The sequence below is a fragment of the Pan paniscus genome, chromosome 21 (genome assembly GCF_029289425.2).
Source record: "Pan paniscus chromosome 21, NHGRI_mPanPan1-v2.0_pri, whole genome shotgun sequence".
Lineage (NCBI taxonomy): Eukaryota > Metazoa > Chordata > Mammalia > Primates > Hominidae > Pan > Pan paniscus.
Window position 1 is genome coordinate 52,275,261 of NC_073270.2, and position 20,809 is coordinate 52,296,069.

Sequence of the window (20,809 nt, forward strand, 5' to 3'; positions counted from 1 at the left end):
TAATAGCAAAAACTAGACACCACCTAACCATCTACTAATGGGGTAACTGCTAAATAACTAATGACATATCAATTCTCTTTAACAATAAAAAGTAGGGCCATGGCATATTGTTGAATGAAAAAAACAATTTGCAGAGCTATATATATGGTATCATGTTGTTTAAAACTCAACAAACAATATTACATATTTCTGTACTCTATTTACACACACATGTATGTATAGAAAAATAATTGAAGAGCACCTACCAACTGACAATCTTGGTTATGATTGTGGAGCCAAAGAAGGCAAACTGACTTGAGTGTGGTTGTCAAAGGGGATTTTACTTTTATTTGAGAGACCAGTTAAGTTCATAAACCATGGCAGCTAGACTACTTGGGTTTAAATCCTGGCTCTGTGGCTTATTGGCTGAGTGACTTTGGGCAAAATACTTGACCTCTCTGAATCTGTTTCTTCTCCTCTAGAAGAAGGACGATAATAATGCCATTGTTAAATTAATTTTAGCTTAAGGCTGCCTCCTTACATATTTTAAGTTTGTCCTAAAGGTTTCTCCATACATAGTGAACTATAACCTTCCTGGATGTGTAAACAGAGTGTAACCTACTCTTGTACCAATCACTGTGTTTCAACCAAAGGTAGCCAACTGTTCAAACTGTGTGCAAATAAGGCAAATGCCAAGCTGTAACCAATCCAGCTGTTTCTGTACCTCACGTGTGTTTTCTGTACATCTCTTTCCTTTTTCTGTCCATAAATATTATCTGACGATGTTGCACCCCCCAGAGTTGCTCTGAACCTATTCTGCCTCCGGGGATTACGTTCTTTGCTCAGTTATACTCTGCTAAATTTCATTTACGTTTTTAATGAAACAAGTATTTGTTGTTTATCTGAAATTCAAGTTGAACTGAGTGTCCTATACTTTAATTTGGCAAAATCTAATCCTGGCAATGGAAAGGCCCTGAAGGAATTTGAGGCAGAGGAATAACATAATCTAAGATTTAATAAATACGTTTATTTATAAATTAAAACTATGGGTTACTATAAATGAGTTTAGAGGATTTCGAGGCATATAAATAAGTTCCAGGAGCATTTCGAGAAATTCATGATGCAAGGTCTCCATCTAACAGGTAGAGCAGTTGGTGCAGATGAGATGAGCCTGATCGCCAACCAGCCTGGAGGAACCATGAGCTGTCTCTGCACTCCTTGTCTTCGCCTTTGCATGGTTCTTTACCGGTTATCCAGGCCTATCATGCCCAGTATTTCCTTCCATCCTGACCACATCCCTGCGTGGGAAGTAGGTCACATCAATGGTAAATATGCGGTCGTTACGCAGATGTAGAAACCGAGGCTCAGAGAGGTGAAGTGACCTACCCAAGGTCACACAGGGAGGCGGCACAGGACCAAGATTACAACTCAGGTCTCTGCAACTCCAAAGCTCTTTCCCTTCTCCCTCACTGCTCTCGGTTCTTAAGGCATCCAGCCTGTAGTCTATCCATGCCGGAGGCTTGCAGGCAGGTCTGGGTGTGGGGCGCAGGAAGGATCCCCTAGGGGCAGCTGCTGGCCTTGGTGCCTGTCGTGTCTTCGCTGGAGCCGGGCGTGCAGGTGGCGGACCCTCCTCGCCTCCTGGGCTATGAAGAAGGAAGCGGCGATGGCATGCCGCAGGCGGCGGGCGTAGGCCTCCAGGAGCACCGTGGAGCCCGCCAGGAGCTGCAGGGCCCCCGCGGCCAGCGGGGCAGCTGCGCGGGGACGCCGGGCGGGTAGCAGTGGGCAGCGGGCGGAGGTGAGGCGGAGCTCCCATTGGTAGGAGCTGTGGACGGAGAGGAAGGGGCTCTCCGGGGCCAGCTGGTTGAAGAGGAAAGGGATGAAGCCCAGGACAGTGTATGCCACCTTGGGAAAGGAGAAAAAGGCAGCGTCAACTGAGGGCCTCTCTGGCCACTCCCCAACTCTAGAAGAGGCTTGTCCAGCTCTCCCTGCCTTCATCTGCAAAATGGTTACAGAAATAACCCCTGTTTCCCAGGGTTTGAGGAGGACCCAATGAGACTAGGAGTCTGAAACAGGTTCTTTTGCCAAATAAAAATCACCATACAAATGTTACTAAGGTTAGTATCTTTGAGCAGAATATTTTAGAGAAAACAAATTGTCTATGGATGTTTGCTCCTTGCTGAGTCCTTACTGAATACTTTAGATGTCCTATTCCATCCAATATACACAATTCTATGGGTCGAGCCCAGGAAGAGCCTAATTTAAAAGATGGGAAGTGGCCAGGCGCAGTGGCTCACGCCTGTAATCCCAGCATTCTGGGAGGCCGAGGCGGGTGGATCACTTGAAGTCAGGAGTTCGAGACCAGCTTGGCTAACATGGTGAAATCCCGTCTCTACTAAAAATACAAAAAGTTAGCTGGGTGTGTTGGCATGTGCCTGTAATCCCAGCTTCTCAGGAGGCTGAGGCAGGAGAATAGCTTGAGCCCGAGAGGGGAGGGTGCAGTGAGATCACACCACTGCACTCCAGACTGGGCAACACAGCAAGACTCTGTCTCAAAAAAAAAAAAAAAAAAGATGGGAAGCCCAAAGCCACACATGGGTTACATGTTGCCAACCCAGGGATCAGTCTCAGCCAAGGTGGGTCCCCGTGTCCTGCTTATAAGCATTGGACAGTTTCCATAGGTATGTCCAGGTGAGGAAGAATGGTATCTAGAAAGGCAGGGAAGAAAGAAGTTCACCATTTGAACTTTGGAACCAACCTGGGTTGGATTCTGCACTAACCCAGGTGCAGAAGGATAGCTTGCCACACCCCAAATGGTTCAAATGAATGCAGGAGAAACTCCCAAAGCTTTCAGAAAAGATGAAATAATGTGAAAGCAATGAGTGGGCCTGGACAATTTATGCTTTCCCAGAGGATCAGAGAGTGCCAGCCTCAAAACTTGCTGAGTGAGGGCCCGCAGCTTGCAAGAAAATGCTGGAAACAATGGTGGGGCATCACCGGGGCTCTGGAAGGCACAGAGAATGATACTGGAGGAAAAGCCTCAGAGACTGACTCCTCGGCCAGAGTCATTCAGAAAAGTCAGATTGAATGTTTTAGGAAAACCATCAGATTACTTCCCCTCCCTCCCTTCCTTCCTTCCTCCCTTCCTTCCTTCGTCCCTCCCTCTCTCTCTCCTTCCTTCCTTCCTCCCTTCCTTCCTTCGTCCCTCCCTCTCTCTCTCCTTCCTTCCTTCCTTCCTTTCTTTCTTTCTTTCTTTCCTTCTTTCTTTTCTTTCTCTCTTTCTCTTTCTTTCTCTCTCTCTCTTTCTTTCCTTTCTTTCTTTCTTTCTTCGTTTCTTCCTTTTTTTTTTTTTTTTGGAGTCTTGCTGGCTCAGGTTGGAATGCAGTGGAGCAATCTCAATTCACTGCAAACTTTGCCTCCCAGGTTCAAGCGATTATCTCACCTCAGCCTCCTGAGTAGCTGGGATTACAGGCACACACCACCATGCCTGGCTAATTTTTGTATTTTCAGTAGAGATGGGGTTTCACCATGTTGTTGGCCAGGCTGGTCTTGAACTCCTGACCTCAGGTGATCCACCCACCTCGGCCTCCCAAAGTGCTGGGATTATAGATAGGCATGAGCCACCATGCCCAGCCCCCTATTTTTCTTTTTATGTATACGCGAGAAAGATATGGCAAAATAAACCTATGTTAAATAATAAGTGAACTATTTTATACAAATACAATTAAAATTCTAAATGATAAGAAAGCATTGTGTCAAGGTTGAATTGGTAGCATTTTCTGCCCTAAGGATACATAAAGTAATGGTGTGACTTGCAATTGATGACTATCTGAGATTTGGTGAAAAAGAGTAAATCAGGGAACATGCTTAGAACATTGCCTGACACATTTCTTTACTGTGACCTATGGTAAGAAATGCATTTTACAGGCCAGGCATGGTGGCTTATGCCTGTAATCCCAACACTTTGGGAGGCTGAGGTGAGAGGAATGCTTGAGCCCAGGAGTCTGAGACCAGCCTGAGCCACATAGTGAGACACCATCTCTAAAAAAAATAATAAAAATTAACTGGGTGGTGGTGGTGCATGCCTATAGTCTCAGCTACTTGGAAGGCAGAGGTAGGTGAAGTGGGAGGCTCGTTTGAGCCAGGAGGTCAAGGTTACAGTGAGCTGTGATTGCACCACTGCACCACTGCATTCTGGCATGGGCAACAGAGTGAAACCCTGTCTCAAAAAAGGAAAGAAAAGAAATGCATTTTACAGTACCTTCAAAGCAGAGATTGTTTTGTAATTGAAGAAAATATTCACAAAACCATACACTCCCTTATTGCCTAAGATGTAATCTTATAATTTTCCAGTTGATTCTATTTCATTAAAAACACTATTTATGACTCCTTAAATTGATTAAATTGATTTTGTGCAGTCTGAAAAACACTTTCTTAATATGTAATAAGTACTTGATAAATATAAACTGTTAATATTATTAGCTCGAAGTTTGACACTTTGATATGTTTTATGCAATGGACTTTTGTGTGAGACCTCACTACTAAAAATTAAAAATAAAAAGATCCGTGGCAAAAGAAACGATCGAAAAACACAACTCTTGATCTGATAGTAATATATCCGATTATAAGTCGATAGTAAATATTTTCTATATCACTATTAAAATAGCAAATATTTCAGGCTTTGCAGGACATACAGTCTCTGTTGCAATTACTCAACTTTGCCTTTGTAGGGCAGCCACAGACAATATATTGACAAATGGCATGGCTGTGTTCTAAAAAAGCTTTATTTACAAAACCAAGAAGCCATTGGATTTGTCCTGAAGGCTATAGTTGGATGCCTCCTGATCAAGGCCATTCCAAAGTCCTCCTCCAGTCCAACATAGACAGATGTAAGCTATTAATAATAGCCACTCTTTATTAAATAATCTCTTTTGTGCCATGGAGCTTACTAGGTACTTTAAGACAATACCACATTGTAAGACACAATAGCCTTGTAGGATTAGGAGGATCGATTCAATTTGTACAAATGTGGAAAATGAGGCTAGGACAAGCTGCCACTTGTGAAGGGTGACCTTGGATGCAAGTTATTTTAAGGTGTCTGGGTTTCAGCATCCTCAACTGCAATAGGAAGTGAAAATAGAAACCACTTCCTAGAGCTGTTGTGGGTATCCGGTGAGTCCCTCTGCCCATGGTATGGGGCCCCATGGATGATTCAAGGACTATTTCTTAGAGGCAAGTCAAATTTAATCACAAGTCAAGGGTTTAACAGACCCTCCCCCTGCCCTCAAAACAATGACTCCCTTCCCTTTTCCCATCATCACACTTACATCATACTTGACCGTGAGCGTGATGGGCACAGTTGGCAACTTCTGAGCCCAGTCCACAGTCGCCTGTGCCAGGAGGAAGGCTACATGGTCTGTGGCCACCGCCACAGCCGTGGCCACCAGGAGCAGGGCAAGCAGCCCCAGCCTTAGAAGACAACTCAACAGCTCCTCCTGTGACAGCCTCAGCTGAGCCGCCTGGAGCAGCCAGGTGGGTGGAGGGGCCAGGAGGTGTGTAGCCTGGGCCTGTGCCAACCGCTGGGTCAGCTGTTGAGTGGCGTAGATATTGTCAAACCGCAGGTCTGTCAGGTAGCAATGGAGGTACCATGCCGACTCCACCAGGAGGCCCAGCATAAACAGCCCTGTGACCACTCGCTGGGTCCCTAGCGCTGCTGCCCAGGCCAGGGACTCCAGGCCAGAGAAATCCTCCAGGACCTGCTGAGTGACCCTGAGCATGTGAAGGTAGAAGGCAGAGCCATTGTCCTGGGCCTCAAATGTCAGGCCCCGGCTGCCTGCCTGGCCTGTGGGGCCCAGAGCCCTGGATGCTGCATGCAGCTGGTGAGTGGTATTGAGGAGACTCTCCAGGGAGCCCTCGGTGACACACCTCAGCACCTGCCCGGCCGCACCCACGTTGGCCAGGACGTTGGGCACCACAGCAATGGCCAGGGTGGCAGTGCTGTAGGACAGGAGCAGCCGGCGGCCCTGCTCCGTACCCAGGGTGGGCACGCTGAGTGCAAACAGGCAGCGGACTGGGGGTACCAGGCCCAGGCTCAGGAAGACCAGGAGGCCACAGACAGTGGCCACCATGGCTGAAGGTCCAGGAGGATAAAGCAGCAAGGATGCCAGCCAGTGATAAACCAGACCTGCAGCAGCAGCAGCCAGGGAGGCACACAGGAGGAGCTGGGTCAGCAGCTGGCCACAGCTGGCTGGAACAGGCTGGGAGAAGGCATCCCAGGCAGCCTGCAGTGGGGCAAGGGCCTTCCAGAACCCCAAGTGCCAGGACCTCCACCTGCACACAAGGAAATTGAAGGGCATCTCTATCAGGAGGTGGGTGGGTGGGTGTCTGTCCACTGCCCCTGCCCCACAAACCCATCACCAGGCTCTGCTAACAGACTCCACCCTTGTAGTTACCCAGGTGGACCCATCAGAGTAAGTCACTGTATACCCACGTGACGCAAGCTGAACCAATCAGAGCCTTCCCCAGGATTACTCTCGCTGGAACTGTCAGGGAAGAGCCCAATTCCCATGCAGTACCTGAGGATGTGAGGATGAAAGTCTGCACTGTTTGAGTCCATTATTACAGTTTTGTGAAGGCAACTGGCCCAAGAGAATGAAAGAGTCATGGAGCGAGAAGCACAGGTGAAAGAGAGAGAATGAGTAAGAGGAGAGAGAAGAAGAGAAACGATTTCACTTGAATTAATAGTCTTGGTGGCTTGCTGTATGATTCTGGACCTTCTATTCTTTCTGAACTTCAGGGTCTCCTCTATAATTTAGGGGTGAGGAGGGTGAACTAGTTGGCCTGTGAGGGACTTTTATATTCTATCATCCTTATATTTATTCATTCAACAAGTGTTTATCAAGCAATGACTTTGTGTTAACCATTGGAGAAACAGGAATGAAAAAACAGAAGTCCCTACCTTCGTGGGGCTTGCACTATGTTAAGAGCGATGGCAGAGGAGTAGTAAGGAAAGCTTGGATTCTGAACACATTTTGTTGGCAGAGTCAACAAGATTTGCAGAGGCTGATTGGTTGTGGGGTGTGAGAGAAAGAGGGGAGTCAAGGATGACGAGGTGCTTTTGTGTCTGAGCAACTGGAAGCACCAAGGTGTCATTTCCTGAGATGAGAACCCTGTGGTCAAAACAGGTTTGAGTGGAGGGGGAGAGAGGAGGAATTCAGTTCAGAACTCTTAAATTTGAGATTCAGTTGAGCCATTCCGTGGAGCTTTTGACAACGTGGTTGGAAATAGAAGTCAGGAATTCAGAGGGGAGGTCAGGCTGGAGTTATAACATTGGGAGTCATTGATTATTAGATGTCTCCCAACTTTATATCCCTACCTAAAGCCATGTGCACCACGAGATTCCTCAAGAGAGTGTGTCACTGGGGAGGAAAGACATCCAAGGACATGCCTCAAGGTGCTCCAAGGTTAGGGGCTCTTAGATGAGGAGGAACCAGCAAAAGAGACTGAGAAACCAATGTGGTGCTTAGGAAGCCAAATAAACAAAATGTTTCAAGGAGAAAGGAGTGATCAAGTACGTCAAATGCAGCCAACAGGTCAAGAATTATGAGGACTGAGCAATGCCTATTAGCCGCTTAGAGGTCACTGTTGACCTTGGCAGGGAGAGTTCGGTGGCTTTTGGGGCCAAAATCCAACTAGACTGGGTCCAGGAGAGACGGGAAGGAGAAGAATAGGAAACACAGATATAGACAACTCTTTCCGGTAATTTCTACACTAAAACAGCAGGGAGATGAAGCAGTGGCTGGTAGCTATGGGAAATTGGACCAAGAGAATTCATGTAAAGGGAGGAAATCTATAGCATGTTTGCAGGTGGGAGATCTCATCGAGAGGGGAGACATTGACAAAGGGGAGACTCCCTGGAGTGACACCTGTAGGGGTGGAGGCAGAGAGTGAGACTGAGAACATGCAAGGTGGGGCTGGTCTTAGAATGGAGCAGGGGTCGTTCATCCTTAATAGCAGGTGGGAAAGCAGAGGAAATAGGTACAGATGATGGCGAATGAACAGGCAGCGTGTATGCACCTGTGAAAAGTATCCTCTGATATACGCAGAGCAGAGTAATGTTAAGGGCATGACCTCTGGACTGCCTGGGCTCAAATTTCTGCTCCACCACTTGCCAGCTATGTGACCTTGGGTACATATCACAACCTTTCTGTGTCTCAGCTGTCTCATCTGTAAAATGGTGCAATAAAAGTATGCACCTCCTGGGGTCACTTTGTTTCTGGCACATGGTAAGTATCACATCAGCTATTACCTACCACTAGAGTCAACTCCACCGGAGCAGGGACTGTGTCCGTTTTCATCACTGATATGTCCCAAGTGCCTACAATAGTGTCTGCCATGTTGTGAGTGCTCCAAAACTATTCATTAAGAGTAGCATGACCGATTGCTTCTGTTTGCTCAGGTTGGCAGGAAGCAAGGTCAGCAGAGAAGGTAAGATGCTGGCGGAGGTGATGGATGCTTGAAGAGGAAGAAGAAAGTACAAAATGGTTGCCCAGGAAAGTGGGAGAACAAACGAACTGGGGCAATAACATATGTGCTGGGCAACACTGAGGCCCACTTGAGGTTGGAGATCATACATTATCTTAAGTGAGAGCAGGCAGAAAGGTTATATGGGAATATGGTTATAAAGGGCAGGGAGGGTGGTGGGGAGGCTGTCACTGTGTTGGTTACAGGCAAAGCTGCTGACTTGCTCCACCATCATCAGCTTGAAGGATAAGCATGTGACTGGGTCTAGTTGATCCAAGTACCTCTGATCCCCTGGCCACGGTGACTGGTGCAGGGATTGCACCTGACCGGAGATGGACCAATAGAGCTTTCCTCAGGGTTTTGCTGCAACGACAAAAAAAACTGCCCTTTGTTGCCTTGAGAGCTAAGCTGGTAGGAGGATGCCTCAAGCCTTGGGGACCACCATGTAGTATGAGTCGGCCTGGGATGAAGGCAACACAAGGAAAACAGTGTTAGGAAACAGACAGAGAGTCCCAGTGGCCTTGTTGGAGGACCTGGATCCAGAAATGCCTGAAGCCGAAATCTATGCCGGACCACACACTAGGAAATGTCTGTTTTTCTACAGGCAGTGTAAGATCAATCTGTCACTTGCAACTCAATGAGTCCTGACTAATACAGAAACCTTTGTCACAGGGCTTCTGGGACAATAAAATGAAATAATGCATGTAAAGAAGTTTACACAGGGTCTGGCACAGAAGAAGGATCCTATAAAACTGCACCACTTGTTACTCTGATGATACTTATGTCAACGATGTAAATGTTTCACTCGAGTCTCCTCTGTGCCCAGGCTCTGTGCTGACCCCTGTGGACACAAAGATGAATTAAGTCCTGGTCCCACTAAAGGAGTTCACAGTCTAATTGAGGAGACTTAAATAGACCATTAGAGTTTAAGTTCATTAACAAAGAATTCTGAGCATAGTATGCCTGGGCCTGGACTGGGGTGGGATAGATGGAGAGTGACCCAGTTTTACCTGGGAGTCAGGAAGGCTCCCTGGAAGAGGTGACATTCCAGCTGGGGGTGGAAGGACTAGTGTCAGTTTGTGGGTGAAGAAGGGAGTTGGACATCCCTGACAGAAGGAACAGCGTGTGCAAAGGTCCTGTGCTCTGACCATCAGGAAATAGGGAGTTGGGAGAACCAGAACAGTGGGAAGCTGAGATGCAGTGAGGCCTGTGGGGCTGGAGTGAAGGTCACAACCTTGAAGCCCTAAAGGCTGAATCATATGCAAATGTGCTTTATTGTGGCCCACTCTGTGTGTGTGTGTGTGTGTGTGTGTGTGTGTGTGTGTGTGTGTATGTAAGCTGCCCCCATTTGGAAATAAGGAAGTTTCACATTAAAATCTGGGTTTCCAGCTTTTCTTGAGAGATAAGAAGATCTGGGTTAGAGCTCCCACCTTTGCAACAGGTAGCTGGAGCTGAGTATCCACTACCCACCTTTGACAGGGGAGCAGCCCTGCAGACTGCATCCTGCTGATCAATGAATGGGTCTGTCTGCACACCCAGGTGGCCTTCCACAGGTGCAACCCCTTCCCAGCTCCCGAAGGCATTTGAATTTGGGACTAAACACCCCCTTCTCCTATATAATTAATATTTGGAACACAGTAGCTTTTGGAATAATAGCTAATAATAAAAACAATTTTAAGGATTGAAAGCCAGTCCTAAGTCATATTGGATGACAATTCCTGCACGGGGTATTGAAAATGGCAAGGAAACTAGCTGCTGTTTAGTGAGTGCGTCCTCTGAGCCAAGCAGTTGCCAAGTACTAAGCATGTGTTTTCTCATTCAATTCTGGCAACAGTCTCGTAGATGTCATTATTACTTCCATTTCACAGATGGGGAACTGAGGCTCAGAGAACTGAGGATTTGCCTAAGGTCACATAGCCGAGGAATGGCAGAGCTGAAGATTTGGGTTCATATCCATCACCCCCAATGGCTGGCTGTTTTCTCACCTGTAGCCCTCAGTGTCCAAAGTCCCCAGACCTACCCGGTCTTGACAAGTTGCTCAGCTGCTCCTGGGTGGCCTGGCATGCTGTCCAAATGGCAGTGGTTTCAGGCGGGCGGTCACTGGCAGCTGTGGCAGGTGGAGAGGAAGTGGGGGAATCGCTGGGACTTGGGAATCCCTGCCACTTCTGCTTTTCCACTCTTTAATGAAGCTCTCCTGGCTGCCTTGTCCCGCCCTTTTCGGGGCCCACCTCCCAGAGGGTTGGGCAAGCTGCCTCATCCTCTGCCCACAAGCAAGAGCGGGTGGAAGGTGTGGGAAGAGGAAAAGACAGCCTTTTCCAAGTGATGTCTCTAATCTTGGTAGCAGGAAGGTAGAATTAGCCCCATTTTACAGAGAAGGGAACTGAGGCACAGAGAAACCATACAGCTTCCCTTTCCCTCCCACTCCATAGTTGTGTGCCCCAAGGGGAGCCTGATCCCTGCTCTTGGGACTCACAGGTGATAATCAGACCCCTGCCAAGTACTGGGAGCAGTGGCTCTGGTCTCCTTCCCCAGCCCCCTTCCTGTCTTTAGCCTGATTTGTACCTCGCTTCAAATCTCAGCTCTGTCCCTCCCTAGCTATGAGACCTTGGGCAGGTGACCTCATATCTCTCTGCTGGTTTTCTCCCCTTAAAAAAAGTTTAATGAGGCTGGGCACAGTGGCTCACATCTGTAATCCCAGCACTTTGGGAGGCTAATGGGGGTGGATCACCTGAGGTCAGGAGTTTGAGATCAGCCTGACCAACATGGTGAAACCCTGTCTCTACTAAAAATACAAAAATTATCTGGTTTGTGGTGGTGCATACCTGTAGTTCCAGATACTCGGGAGGCTGAGGCAGGAGAATCACTTGAACCTAGGAGACAAGGTTGCAGTGAGCTGAGATCACGTCACTGCACTCCAGCCTGGGCACACAGCGAGACTCCGTCTCAAAAAAAAATAGTTAACGAAAATAACAGTTAACATTTATTGAGCACTTACTATGTATCAGGCATTCTTCTAAACAATTTCTCTTCAAATTCACTGAACCCTTACTTTGAACATCCCTTTATGGTAAAGATGTTATTTTCATTCTTCAGCTCAGAAAACTGAGACTCAGAGAGCTACGTCGCCAACCACGCCACTCAGCTATTAATGGTACTGCCGTGATTTCTAACCAGCGGGCTGGCTTCAGGGTATACCAGTTAGCCACTGGGCTCTGCTGCTGTGGAGGGGATAATTCACAGACCTCGTGATTACTTCATAGTACAGCTGGTACTGCAAATAGTAGGTACTCAATAATGTAAATTCCCCACGCACACCCTCTGCAGTTAGTGCCCTGCAGGTCTGCTTTCAGGCTGTCCTGAAAGCCAGTTCCTACCTGGAATGCAGACACCTCTCCGGCATCTCTGCACCCCATCACTCCCAGCAGGCCTCCCCTGAGCCCCCCAGGCTCCCCCTCTGTGGGATGGACCAGTAGGGGCACAGCCACTTTCCCTTATAAGGACATGTTGCCTGGGTCACTCTCAGGCCTGAAGGGGAATGTCCTACGGCCTGGATAGGGGAAGTGACATTCTTACAGTTACACAGCGATTGAATGGAATACCTGTGGCCAGAACCCTCAGAGGGCCTAACACACTTCCCAGACCGTGCACCCCTGCAGGATGTTAGGCCAGCTACCAGGTCTGCAAAGAACTAAGTACATGAGGCAGACTAGCAGCAGCAAACTTGTGTACCCACAGGGGCCACGCTGCTTAGCTCATGAACAAAGCAGGATGAATGCAAATAGCAGTGAGCTACAAAGGGTAGCCTCCCACTCCCTCCTGTCTGGTCAGCTGTTATTCATCTCCAGTTGAGGGTCAAAGCCCCTTGAAAACGAGGCCCACCATGACCAGATTTTCCAGCTTTTCTAAAGACGCCAGTCATTCTCTTTTTAATGTAAATGTCAGCTTTTTTTTTTTTTTTTAAATGAAAGACTACCATGCAGACCAATCTTAACAGGTCTATGGGCCAAAGCCAGCATGAGGAGCATCAATTTTCACCTTCCACGGGAGGCCTTAGTCGGGCCTGCTGTTAGCTGTCTGGCTGCAAGGAGATGTCTAGCTATTCCCCCCAAACTGCAGGGGCCCTGGACTGGAGGCAGCAGACCTGAACTCAAATGCCAGCTTTACCACTTACTGTGCTGTGTGACCTTGGGCAAGACACTGTCCCTCTCTGAAGTTGTGCATCCTCTGCTATAATGAGGGTAATACAGTACCTACTTTAAGGACTGTTTGAGGATTCAATGAGATAATGCATATAGAGTGTTCAGTAAGCAATAGGTAAATGCTCATGCCCTGTTCCCTCCTACCTGGGATGACAGTTCTGCCAAGCGAGCCCGTCTGCTCACATCTGATTGTTGAGACTTCTGATGCTCACCAGGCCACCCTGGCCTGGATCCCATCACATAGCAAACTTCAGGGCATTGTGCTGGTCAGACAGAAAGAGTCCTAGAAGCCAGCCACCAGCATTTGCCCAGTTTCTGCACAGGCACTAGGGAGCTGGTTGGATAAAGACCAGGCAGTTTGTTTCCGGAAGGCCTCTGGTGGATATGTAAGATTTGGGAGCATCGGGGCATAGGGAGTGAACAGGCAAAATATATTTTTGGCTTTTCTCGGTACATGTAGGCAGTTACCTCTGTCTATATAAGGCTGGCCTGACCTCAAGGCCCACAACATCCGGAAGGGGCTTCTGAATCATCAAAAATAGAATCAGCTTTGTTGAGGGGAATTTGTGGGTGGAGGATTCAGAGCCATAAGACAGAAGAGGAAGAGGAAGAGGTAAGCCTTCAGATCTTCTTGGAGAGCCTGGTCTGGGATCAGAATCAGAGACCCATAGAGTATTATTTTCAGTAGAGATGGACTTTTGCCTTGTTGCCCAGGATGGTCTCAAACTCCTAGGCTCAAGTAATCTGCCCACCTCAGCCTCCCAAAGTGCTGGGATTACAGGCGTGAGCTACTGTGCCCAGCTGCACAGAATAATTAGAGTCACTGAATTCTTCAGCCTTCTTTAACGTTGCCACTGTCCAGATAGTTTGAGAATACAGAGAAGCAGCCAAAATCTTCCTATATTGCTGGTGCTATCCAATAGCAACAGTATGTGAGCCACCAACTCGAACCGTATGCATAATTTAAACTTTTCTGGTAACCCTACTCAAAGTCCACTGATTCAAATGTTAGTCTCATCTAAAAACACCCTCACAGAAATATCCAGAATAATGCTTGACCAAATATCTGGGCACTATGGCCCAGTCAAGTTGATATATAACATTTTTTAAATTTAAAAAATCGAATTTTTAAAAACGGAAATCAATTTTAATAAAATATTTTAGTCAATGTAACATATCACAAATATCCTTTTAACATGTAAATAATATAAAAAATTGACAGGATGTTTTACATTTATTTTCTCATATTACAATTTTCTACTTATAACAAATCTCAATTTGAACTAGCCACATTACAAATGTTCAGTAGCCACACATAGCAAGTGGCTACTGTGTCACACAGGGCAGCTATAGACCATTTCCATCATTACAGAAAGGTCAGTGGGTAGTGCTGCTCTAGGCCATTAGAACCCGTGACCGCTAATGCTGAAATGGACCTCCCAGATCATGCAATTCAAGGGTCATAGATTCAAATGCTTTCACAAGCCAGGAAAGTGACAGAGTTGACAGAGGAGAGCCAGTGTAAGTCACTAAAGAGTGGTGGGGACTGAGGCTAATTAATGTTTACGTTCCAACTTATGGTTTCCTCCACATACTACTCAGCTCCAAACAATTGTTGCCAGATACCAAAGAGGGTCTCATATTGCTAGATCTGGTATTTTCCTTTCCAAGAGAAGCAGAAATCCAGATTTTTATGTGAAATCTCCTGAATTTTAATGACTAGCAAATAATAATTTAAAATTCATCAGGGGTCTGGCACAGTGGCTCACACTTGTAATATCAGCACTTTGGGAGGCCGAGGCAGGTGGATCACTTGAGGCTCAGGAGTCTAAGATCAGCCTGGGCAACATGGAAAAACCCCGACTCTACTAAAAATAGAAAACTTAGCTGGGCATGATAGTGATGTTGTGCACTTCCAGCCACTCCAGAGGCTGAGATGGGAGGATCACCTGAGCCTGGGACATGGAGGTTGCAGTGAGCTGAGATCACACCAGGCCAGTGCACTCCAGCCTGGGCCACAAAGCGAGACCCTGTCTCAAAAAAACTAAACATAAAAAAACCAAACTCGTTGGGGAGGGGACAAACAAAACCTGGCTGAGGGCTGGCACCAGATTGCAAGCTCTGATATGTCAACCCTTTGTGCCTTACTCTTCTCAAAGCTTGTTTCTCCAGACCCCTCCCCATGCTCCTCCTCCCTGCCCTGCACCCGGGAGGTGGACCTGGACGGGCTGCATCAAAGCCCCCCTTGCATTCTGGCTCCTGTTGGTGCAACACATAAAATTTCATGTGTCAACTTGGCTGGGCCACGGTGCCCAGAGATTTAGTTATGCATCACTCTTGATGTTTCTGTGAGTATGTTTTGAGATGAGATTAACATTTGAATAAGTGGGTTTTGAGTAGGGTGGATCACCCTCCAGAATGTGAGTGGGTCTCATCCATCAGTGGGAGGCCTGAATATTGCAACAGACTGACCCTCCCTGAGCAAGAGGACACTCTGCAGCAGACAGCCTTCAGGTTCCAACTGCAGCACTTTCTTGGCCCTCCAGCCTACTGGTCTCCCCATCAGATTTTTGGACTTGCTAAGCCTCCACAATGGTGTGAGCCAATTCCTAAAAGAAATCTTTCTCCTTCTGTCTTGATAAGACACACACACACACACACACACACACACATACACACACACACATGCGCACACCCTGTTTGTTGGTTTCTCTAGGGAGCCCTGACTCCCCAGCAGGAGAGCTGAGGGATGGAGGAGAGGAAGAGCCCACCCCTTCCTGCAGTCACCAAGAGCCAGCTGTGTCCCTGGACCCAGATCCCATCAGGACGCTTGCTCCCTTGAGGCCTTGGGCTTGGAGGTGCTCCTCTACTCCTCACTCCCTGATTTCTCAGCACTGGGGTCCCACAATTTTCCTGTGGTCCCCCTACTCTCTGCTCACCTTGTAACTTGACCTTTTACTAAACTGTCTACAAATTAGCTAGTTTGCATGCTTTCTATTTCCTCTTGAGGCCCCACCTATGTGCTCTCATTTCTCAGATGAAAAAATCGAAATCCAAAATAGTAGGCCAGGTGCGGTGGCTCGTGCCTATAATCCCAGTGCTTTGGGAGGCAAAAGCAGGAGGACTGCTTGAGGCCAGGAGTTTGAGACCAGCCCAGGCAACATAGCAAGACCCTGTCTCTGCAAAGAAAATAAGAAAACAAGCCAGGTATGGGGGTGCACACCTGTAGTCCTTTTTACTCAGTAGGCTAAGGTGGGAGGATCATTTGAGCCCAGGAGTTCAAGGTTACAGTGAGCTATAACTGCACCCCACACTCCAGCCTGGGCTACAGAGCAAGATCCAGTTTCAAAAAAAAAAAATAGTAAAGAGATCTGCTCAAGGTCACACAGCATGTTAGAGATGGAGCCAGGATTCCAATGAGGCTTATTGAACTCCTTGTTTAGTGATTTTTATTTCTTCTCCTTTTTACGATACCATCACCACCTCCATTTCTCCACCTACTTGACTCTGTATCTGTTTGGCACTCATATTGGAATATGTCTGTGTGTAATCTGTCACTCTGTGTACCTGTAGTTCATCACTTCTGTGTGTTCCTGTGTTTTCCTTGGTGTATTTCCTTTATATTTTATTTCAATACTCCCCCAGTGATGATCACCTAGGTGGCCTCAAACAACAGTGGCACAAATATCCTTTGACACTGTCTCCTTAGGACCCATGAGGTAGTTTTCTGGGTCATAGGAAATACAGATAATGAATACCCCTAATTACTGCCAAGATGCTGGCCGGGCTGACAGGATTTCTGTTTCCTTATATCCTACCAGGACTTATTGTCCACTTTTCTTATTTTTCCCAGTCTGATTGGCATGTTGTTGAATTTATTTTAATTTGCATTTCCCTGCAAATTATAAACACATAGGTTTGGGTATCTCTTCATAATCCTGTTGGCCATGTAGATATCTCTTTTCAGGATGACATTTCGTACCTTTTGTCCACTTTTTTCTTGGGGGCTATGGTAAATGGCTTCCAAACACGGCAGCCCACTGTCCCTGGTGGATGCTGCCCCTACCATCAAGGGCTGGAGTCTATTTCCTTCCCCTTGAACCAGGCCAGTCCTGTGGGCTACTTTGACCAATAGAATTTGGCAGAATTGACGTTCTTAGACTTCCACATCCTGCCCTTAGAGGCCTTTTAGCTTCGGTTTTTGTTGCTCTTGAAGGCCACTATCATGTAAAGAGGTCCAGGATAGACTCCTGGAGAAGCCACATGAAGAGAGACCCTGAAGTGTCAGCGGCCATTGCAGACCTTCCAGCCCTAGCAAAACTCCCAGCTCACGGGGCAGAGACAATGCCATCCCTGCAGAGCTCTGTCCAAATGCAGAAACGTGAGCCGAGAAATTGCTGTTTCAAAGTTCTAAGTTTGAGGATGGCTTGTTATGCGGCCACAGGTAACAAAAACAAGGTTTTGTTTTGTTTTGTTTGTCTTGTCTTTTCTGAGTTGGGGTGCTTCTCATATCTTCTGGACATGAGCCCTTGGTGTATTCCAATGACTCTGTACCAGCCCTGCCATCTCCTTGTTCCCATGCTGCCATGAGCGTACCGTAATGGTGCTGCCGCCTTCTGCCTGCAGATCTTTTTCACTAAGAATGGCAAAGCCCTTCAGGCTTCAAGGACTGAGTAACATCCGGTCAGAGCAAGCTAGGATGCCTTCTCAGGAAAGCTGCAGAGACCTGGTAACCAGCCAGAAGAGGCAGACTCTAGATTTCCAAATGCCACAAAGTTCCAGCTCAGAGCACCCAACTAAGTGAAGCAATCTGCTCATCTGAACCTCTGCACTTGCAGTCCCCTTGCCTGGAATGTTCTCCCCAGAGACTCCCCATCGCTCCCACCTTCTCCCTTCCTCCCACATTGCCATGAGCATCTGGCTGACTCCTTCAGGTCTCAATCTAGTGCCACCTGCTCAGAGAAGTCCTCTCCGTCCACCCTGGCTAAAGTAGCCTCTGAGTCAGTTTAACATCTTGGTCATTTTCTTCTTAGCCGGCATCATGACACATGACTTGTTTATGTTCCTATTGCCTGTCTCCCCTGCCAGCTTGTAAGTTCCATGTGGGTGGGACAATGAACCAGAACATGACAGGTTCCCAATAAATGTTTATTGAATGAATAAATGGAAGAAGGAGTGAACAAAGTAATGAACAAAACAGACCCCAGATCAGAGGAAGAGATGGCTTTCTTGTTAATTCTGGAGCAGATTCAAGCAGCAAATATTTACTGAACACTTGCTATGTGCTGGAAATTGTTCTAGGAACTGGAGTTACAGCAGTAAAAAAAAAAATTTGTATTTTCATAAATTTATATTCTAGAGGGAGAAGAAGATAATAAGAAAATAAGTTATACAGTGTCCTAACTATTAAGGAGAAAATATAGCAGAGTAAGGGGGTGGAGAGTAATGAGGGTGACATTTTAGACAGGAGGTCAGGGAAGCCTCTCAGGGAAGGTGACACCTGAGCAGGGACTTGAATAAAGTGAGTCGGGGAACCAGACATATATTTGGGAGAGAGTGTTCTAAGCAGAGGGAACAGCACATGCGAAGGCCCTGAGGCAGAGTATGTAGCTGGAGAGGGGAGGGAAGAGCAGTAGAAAATCAGAGAGGTCAACTCTGTGGAATCCCCAGCCCAGGAATTTGGGGCTTTGAAGCTCTCTTATGTTCAGAAAGGCAAATCATCTCCGGGTCCAAAGTTGATTAACATTCTTTATTTCACAGTATTTTTGATCAGAAGTCTTTGAAATCATGATTCATCTGGTTACAAATCCCATGAGTTTCTCTTTGGATGAACCTCTTGCTTCCAGTCCCATACAACACACCTCCCACCAGCCCCAGTGGGTTGTAACTGTGATTCAACACTGAGTGCTTGCTTGGAAAGGAGGTGGAGCTCAACCTCCAACTCAGAGGGCCTCTCCCACTGCTCTCAGGGAAATGCCCATGATTCACTTATGCTGTATCAACAACGAGTGCAGCTGGGCGCTGCCTTCCCAGCTGGCCAAGTGCTCCTAGGGGAATCTCCACCTTCAGAGGCTTAGGAAAGGGAAGTGTGACGATTCAGGGCCCCTGGGCTGGTGTCTTTTCCGATACTGGGCTAATGCTGGGCCATTCCATTCAGCAGACACTTCCTGAGGGCCTGAGCTCTTCACTGGGATGCCAGAATGCTTCTGCTTGGAACAAAGAGGGATTAACCCCTGAAGGCAGACACCACTTCCAGCCTCGGACTCACGGGGACGTCTCAGTTTTACCCATATGTAGAAGGGGACAATCTTTTGCTTGCCTGAGACATTTTACCCTGGCCTTTTACAAGGCCCCAATTTCTCTTTTGACTTTTCTCTCACCCCTGACAAATGGGGCCTTTGATAATTAAACATGCTTACCACTTAAGGTGGGGCATGGAGAGATCAAGGCCACCTGCTGGGACAAGCAGCAACTGACCGCCTTGCAGCCACAGAGGCCTATGGGGGCCACATGTAGGAGAGTCCTGGCTGGAGGGGTCATGAGTCACCCCATGGGAGGGCAGGACCCAGGCCTGGCCTGACCCCAGAATTATGGCCAAACTGACCCAGATGAAACAGGAGAATCCTAAATCTCTTGGGTCGAGATGTCAGCTGCGGTTTCTAGAACTTCCCCTGGTATGCTCAGGAGCCCAGAGAAACAGCAAAGAGGCTTTGCACAGTCTCATGTCCTTGGAAAGCTATCTGTCCCTTTCCCTGTCTCCAAGGATTAAAAAAGAATCTCTGACTGCTGGTTATCGGCAGGGGTAAAACAACTGGGGCAGAATGGGCACCAACTAAGCAAAATCACACACTGGTTGTGAACAGCTGGAACAACTGGGTTGGAACATTGCAGCCCAGGAAAGTGATCTTTAAAGGCAAGGTGGGCTCTTCAGTGTAACCGAAAGTAATCACTGGGGGATAATGTTAGCTGTGCCCATGGGAATGAATGGCCTCCTATCCCAACTGTACGAGACAAACACCATGCCAGATTTGCTCACTGTTGATGAAACTGGGCTCTCTTGTATCCTAACGATAAAACAGCTCACTGATAAAGGAGCTTATTTCTCAGGCAGCAGATCTGAGAGATACCTGGGCCTTGAACTGCATGAAAGAGAGAGAAAGTATCCTAGATAATGGCTCATGGACTTGAGTGGGCCACTGGAGGTCACCCTTGCTTGCTGCATATTGGATTACAGAAAAGAATTATTTGATTGTTTTGTAGTGTCCTAGCAGCAGGTGATGGTGACAGCCCTTTGAGAGGGTTCAGCCTCAAGGGAGTCCTCCAGGGGGACTCAGAGGGTCCGAAATGTGTCATTGGCCAAGGTGGGTGGCAATGCTGTAACATTGACCGAGTACATATCAGCCCAGTCCGGGAAGGTGCCCAGCTGGAAGATGGTCTGTGCCCAGGTATTCATAGCCAAACTGAGCAGCAGGACACCCATCAGGTTCATCAGGAGGCCTGTCCGCACCTGAAATAGAGCCCAGACAGAGGGAGGGGTCAGCACCTGACCCACCATACAGATGGAAACATTCAGACTCAGAGACAGGAAGTCACTCACCCAAGATCGCACAGCCAGGAAGTGATGGAGCCAGGACACAGACCCAGGTCGGTAAATGCCTGGGACCCTTCAATCTTTACACTACCCTAGGCTGTCACTCAAAGAGCTGCAGGTGTCCCCATTCATTGATGGCCTCTAGGTTCCAGGCACTGTGTGCTACACAGTTGTCACAGGGTTATGCCATTTAACCCAGAAAGCAACCTTACAAAGGTCATTCTTATTAATCCCCATTTTATAGAAGAGAAAAATGAGACCTAGAGAAGTTGACTTGTCCAAGGTCACCTAACTTGAAAATAATCTTGTCTGATCACTAAACACCCCCATCCCACACACATATACACACACGCATGCACACACACACGCATGCATGTAGGAACACACATATGTATACATAGGTACACACACACACTTCAGGTCCAGTCCAGTCAGGTAGTCCTAGTCAAGACTACCCTTGTCCATTGGGAAGCATTTTTCTTCTGTCGGTGGAGAATGTGCCCATCTGCTCCCCACCCTG

At 47.5% G+C, this 20,809-nt stretch overlaps 2 protein-coding genes across 3 annotated transcripts in view; both read right to left on the reverse strand.

The window, feature by feature from the left end:
- Positions 1 to 1,100: 1,100 nt before the first annotated feature.
- OCSTAMP (osteoclast stimulatory transmembrane protein) lies at positions 1,101 to 10,563 on the reverse strand. The gene is given in 4 exon segments (XM_003826004.5): positions 1,101 to 1,524; positions 1,527 to 1,881; positions 5,304 to 6,306; positions 10,520 to 10,563. Coding segments are annotated over 4 exon segments (1,698 nt in total). The 3' UTR covers positions 1,101 to 1,228.
- A 7,264-nt stretch (positions 10,564 to 17,827) lies between these two features.
- SLC13A3 (solute carrier family 13 member 3) overlaps positions 17,828 to 20,809 on the reverse strand; it is a 112,856-nt gene continuing 109,874 nt past the window's right edge. For both annotated transcript variants that reach the window (XM_003826007.5, XM_003826005.6), the window contains exon 13: positions 17,828 to 20,205. In XM_003826007.5, coding sequence (XP_003826055.1) covers positions 20,029 to 20,205 — 177 coding nt within the window. In that variant the 3' untranslated portion in view covers positions 17,828 to 20,028. The remainder of the gene's footprint in view (positions 20,206 to 20,809) is intronic.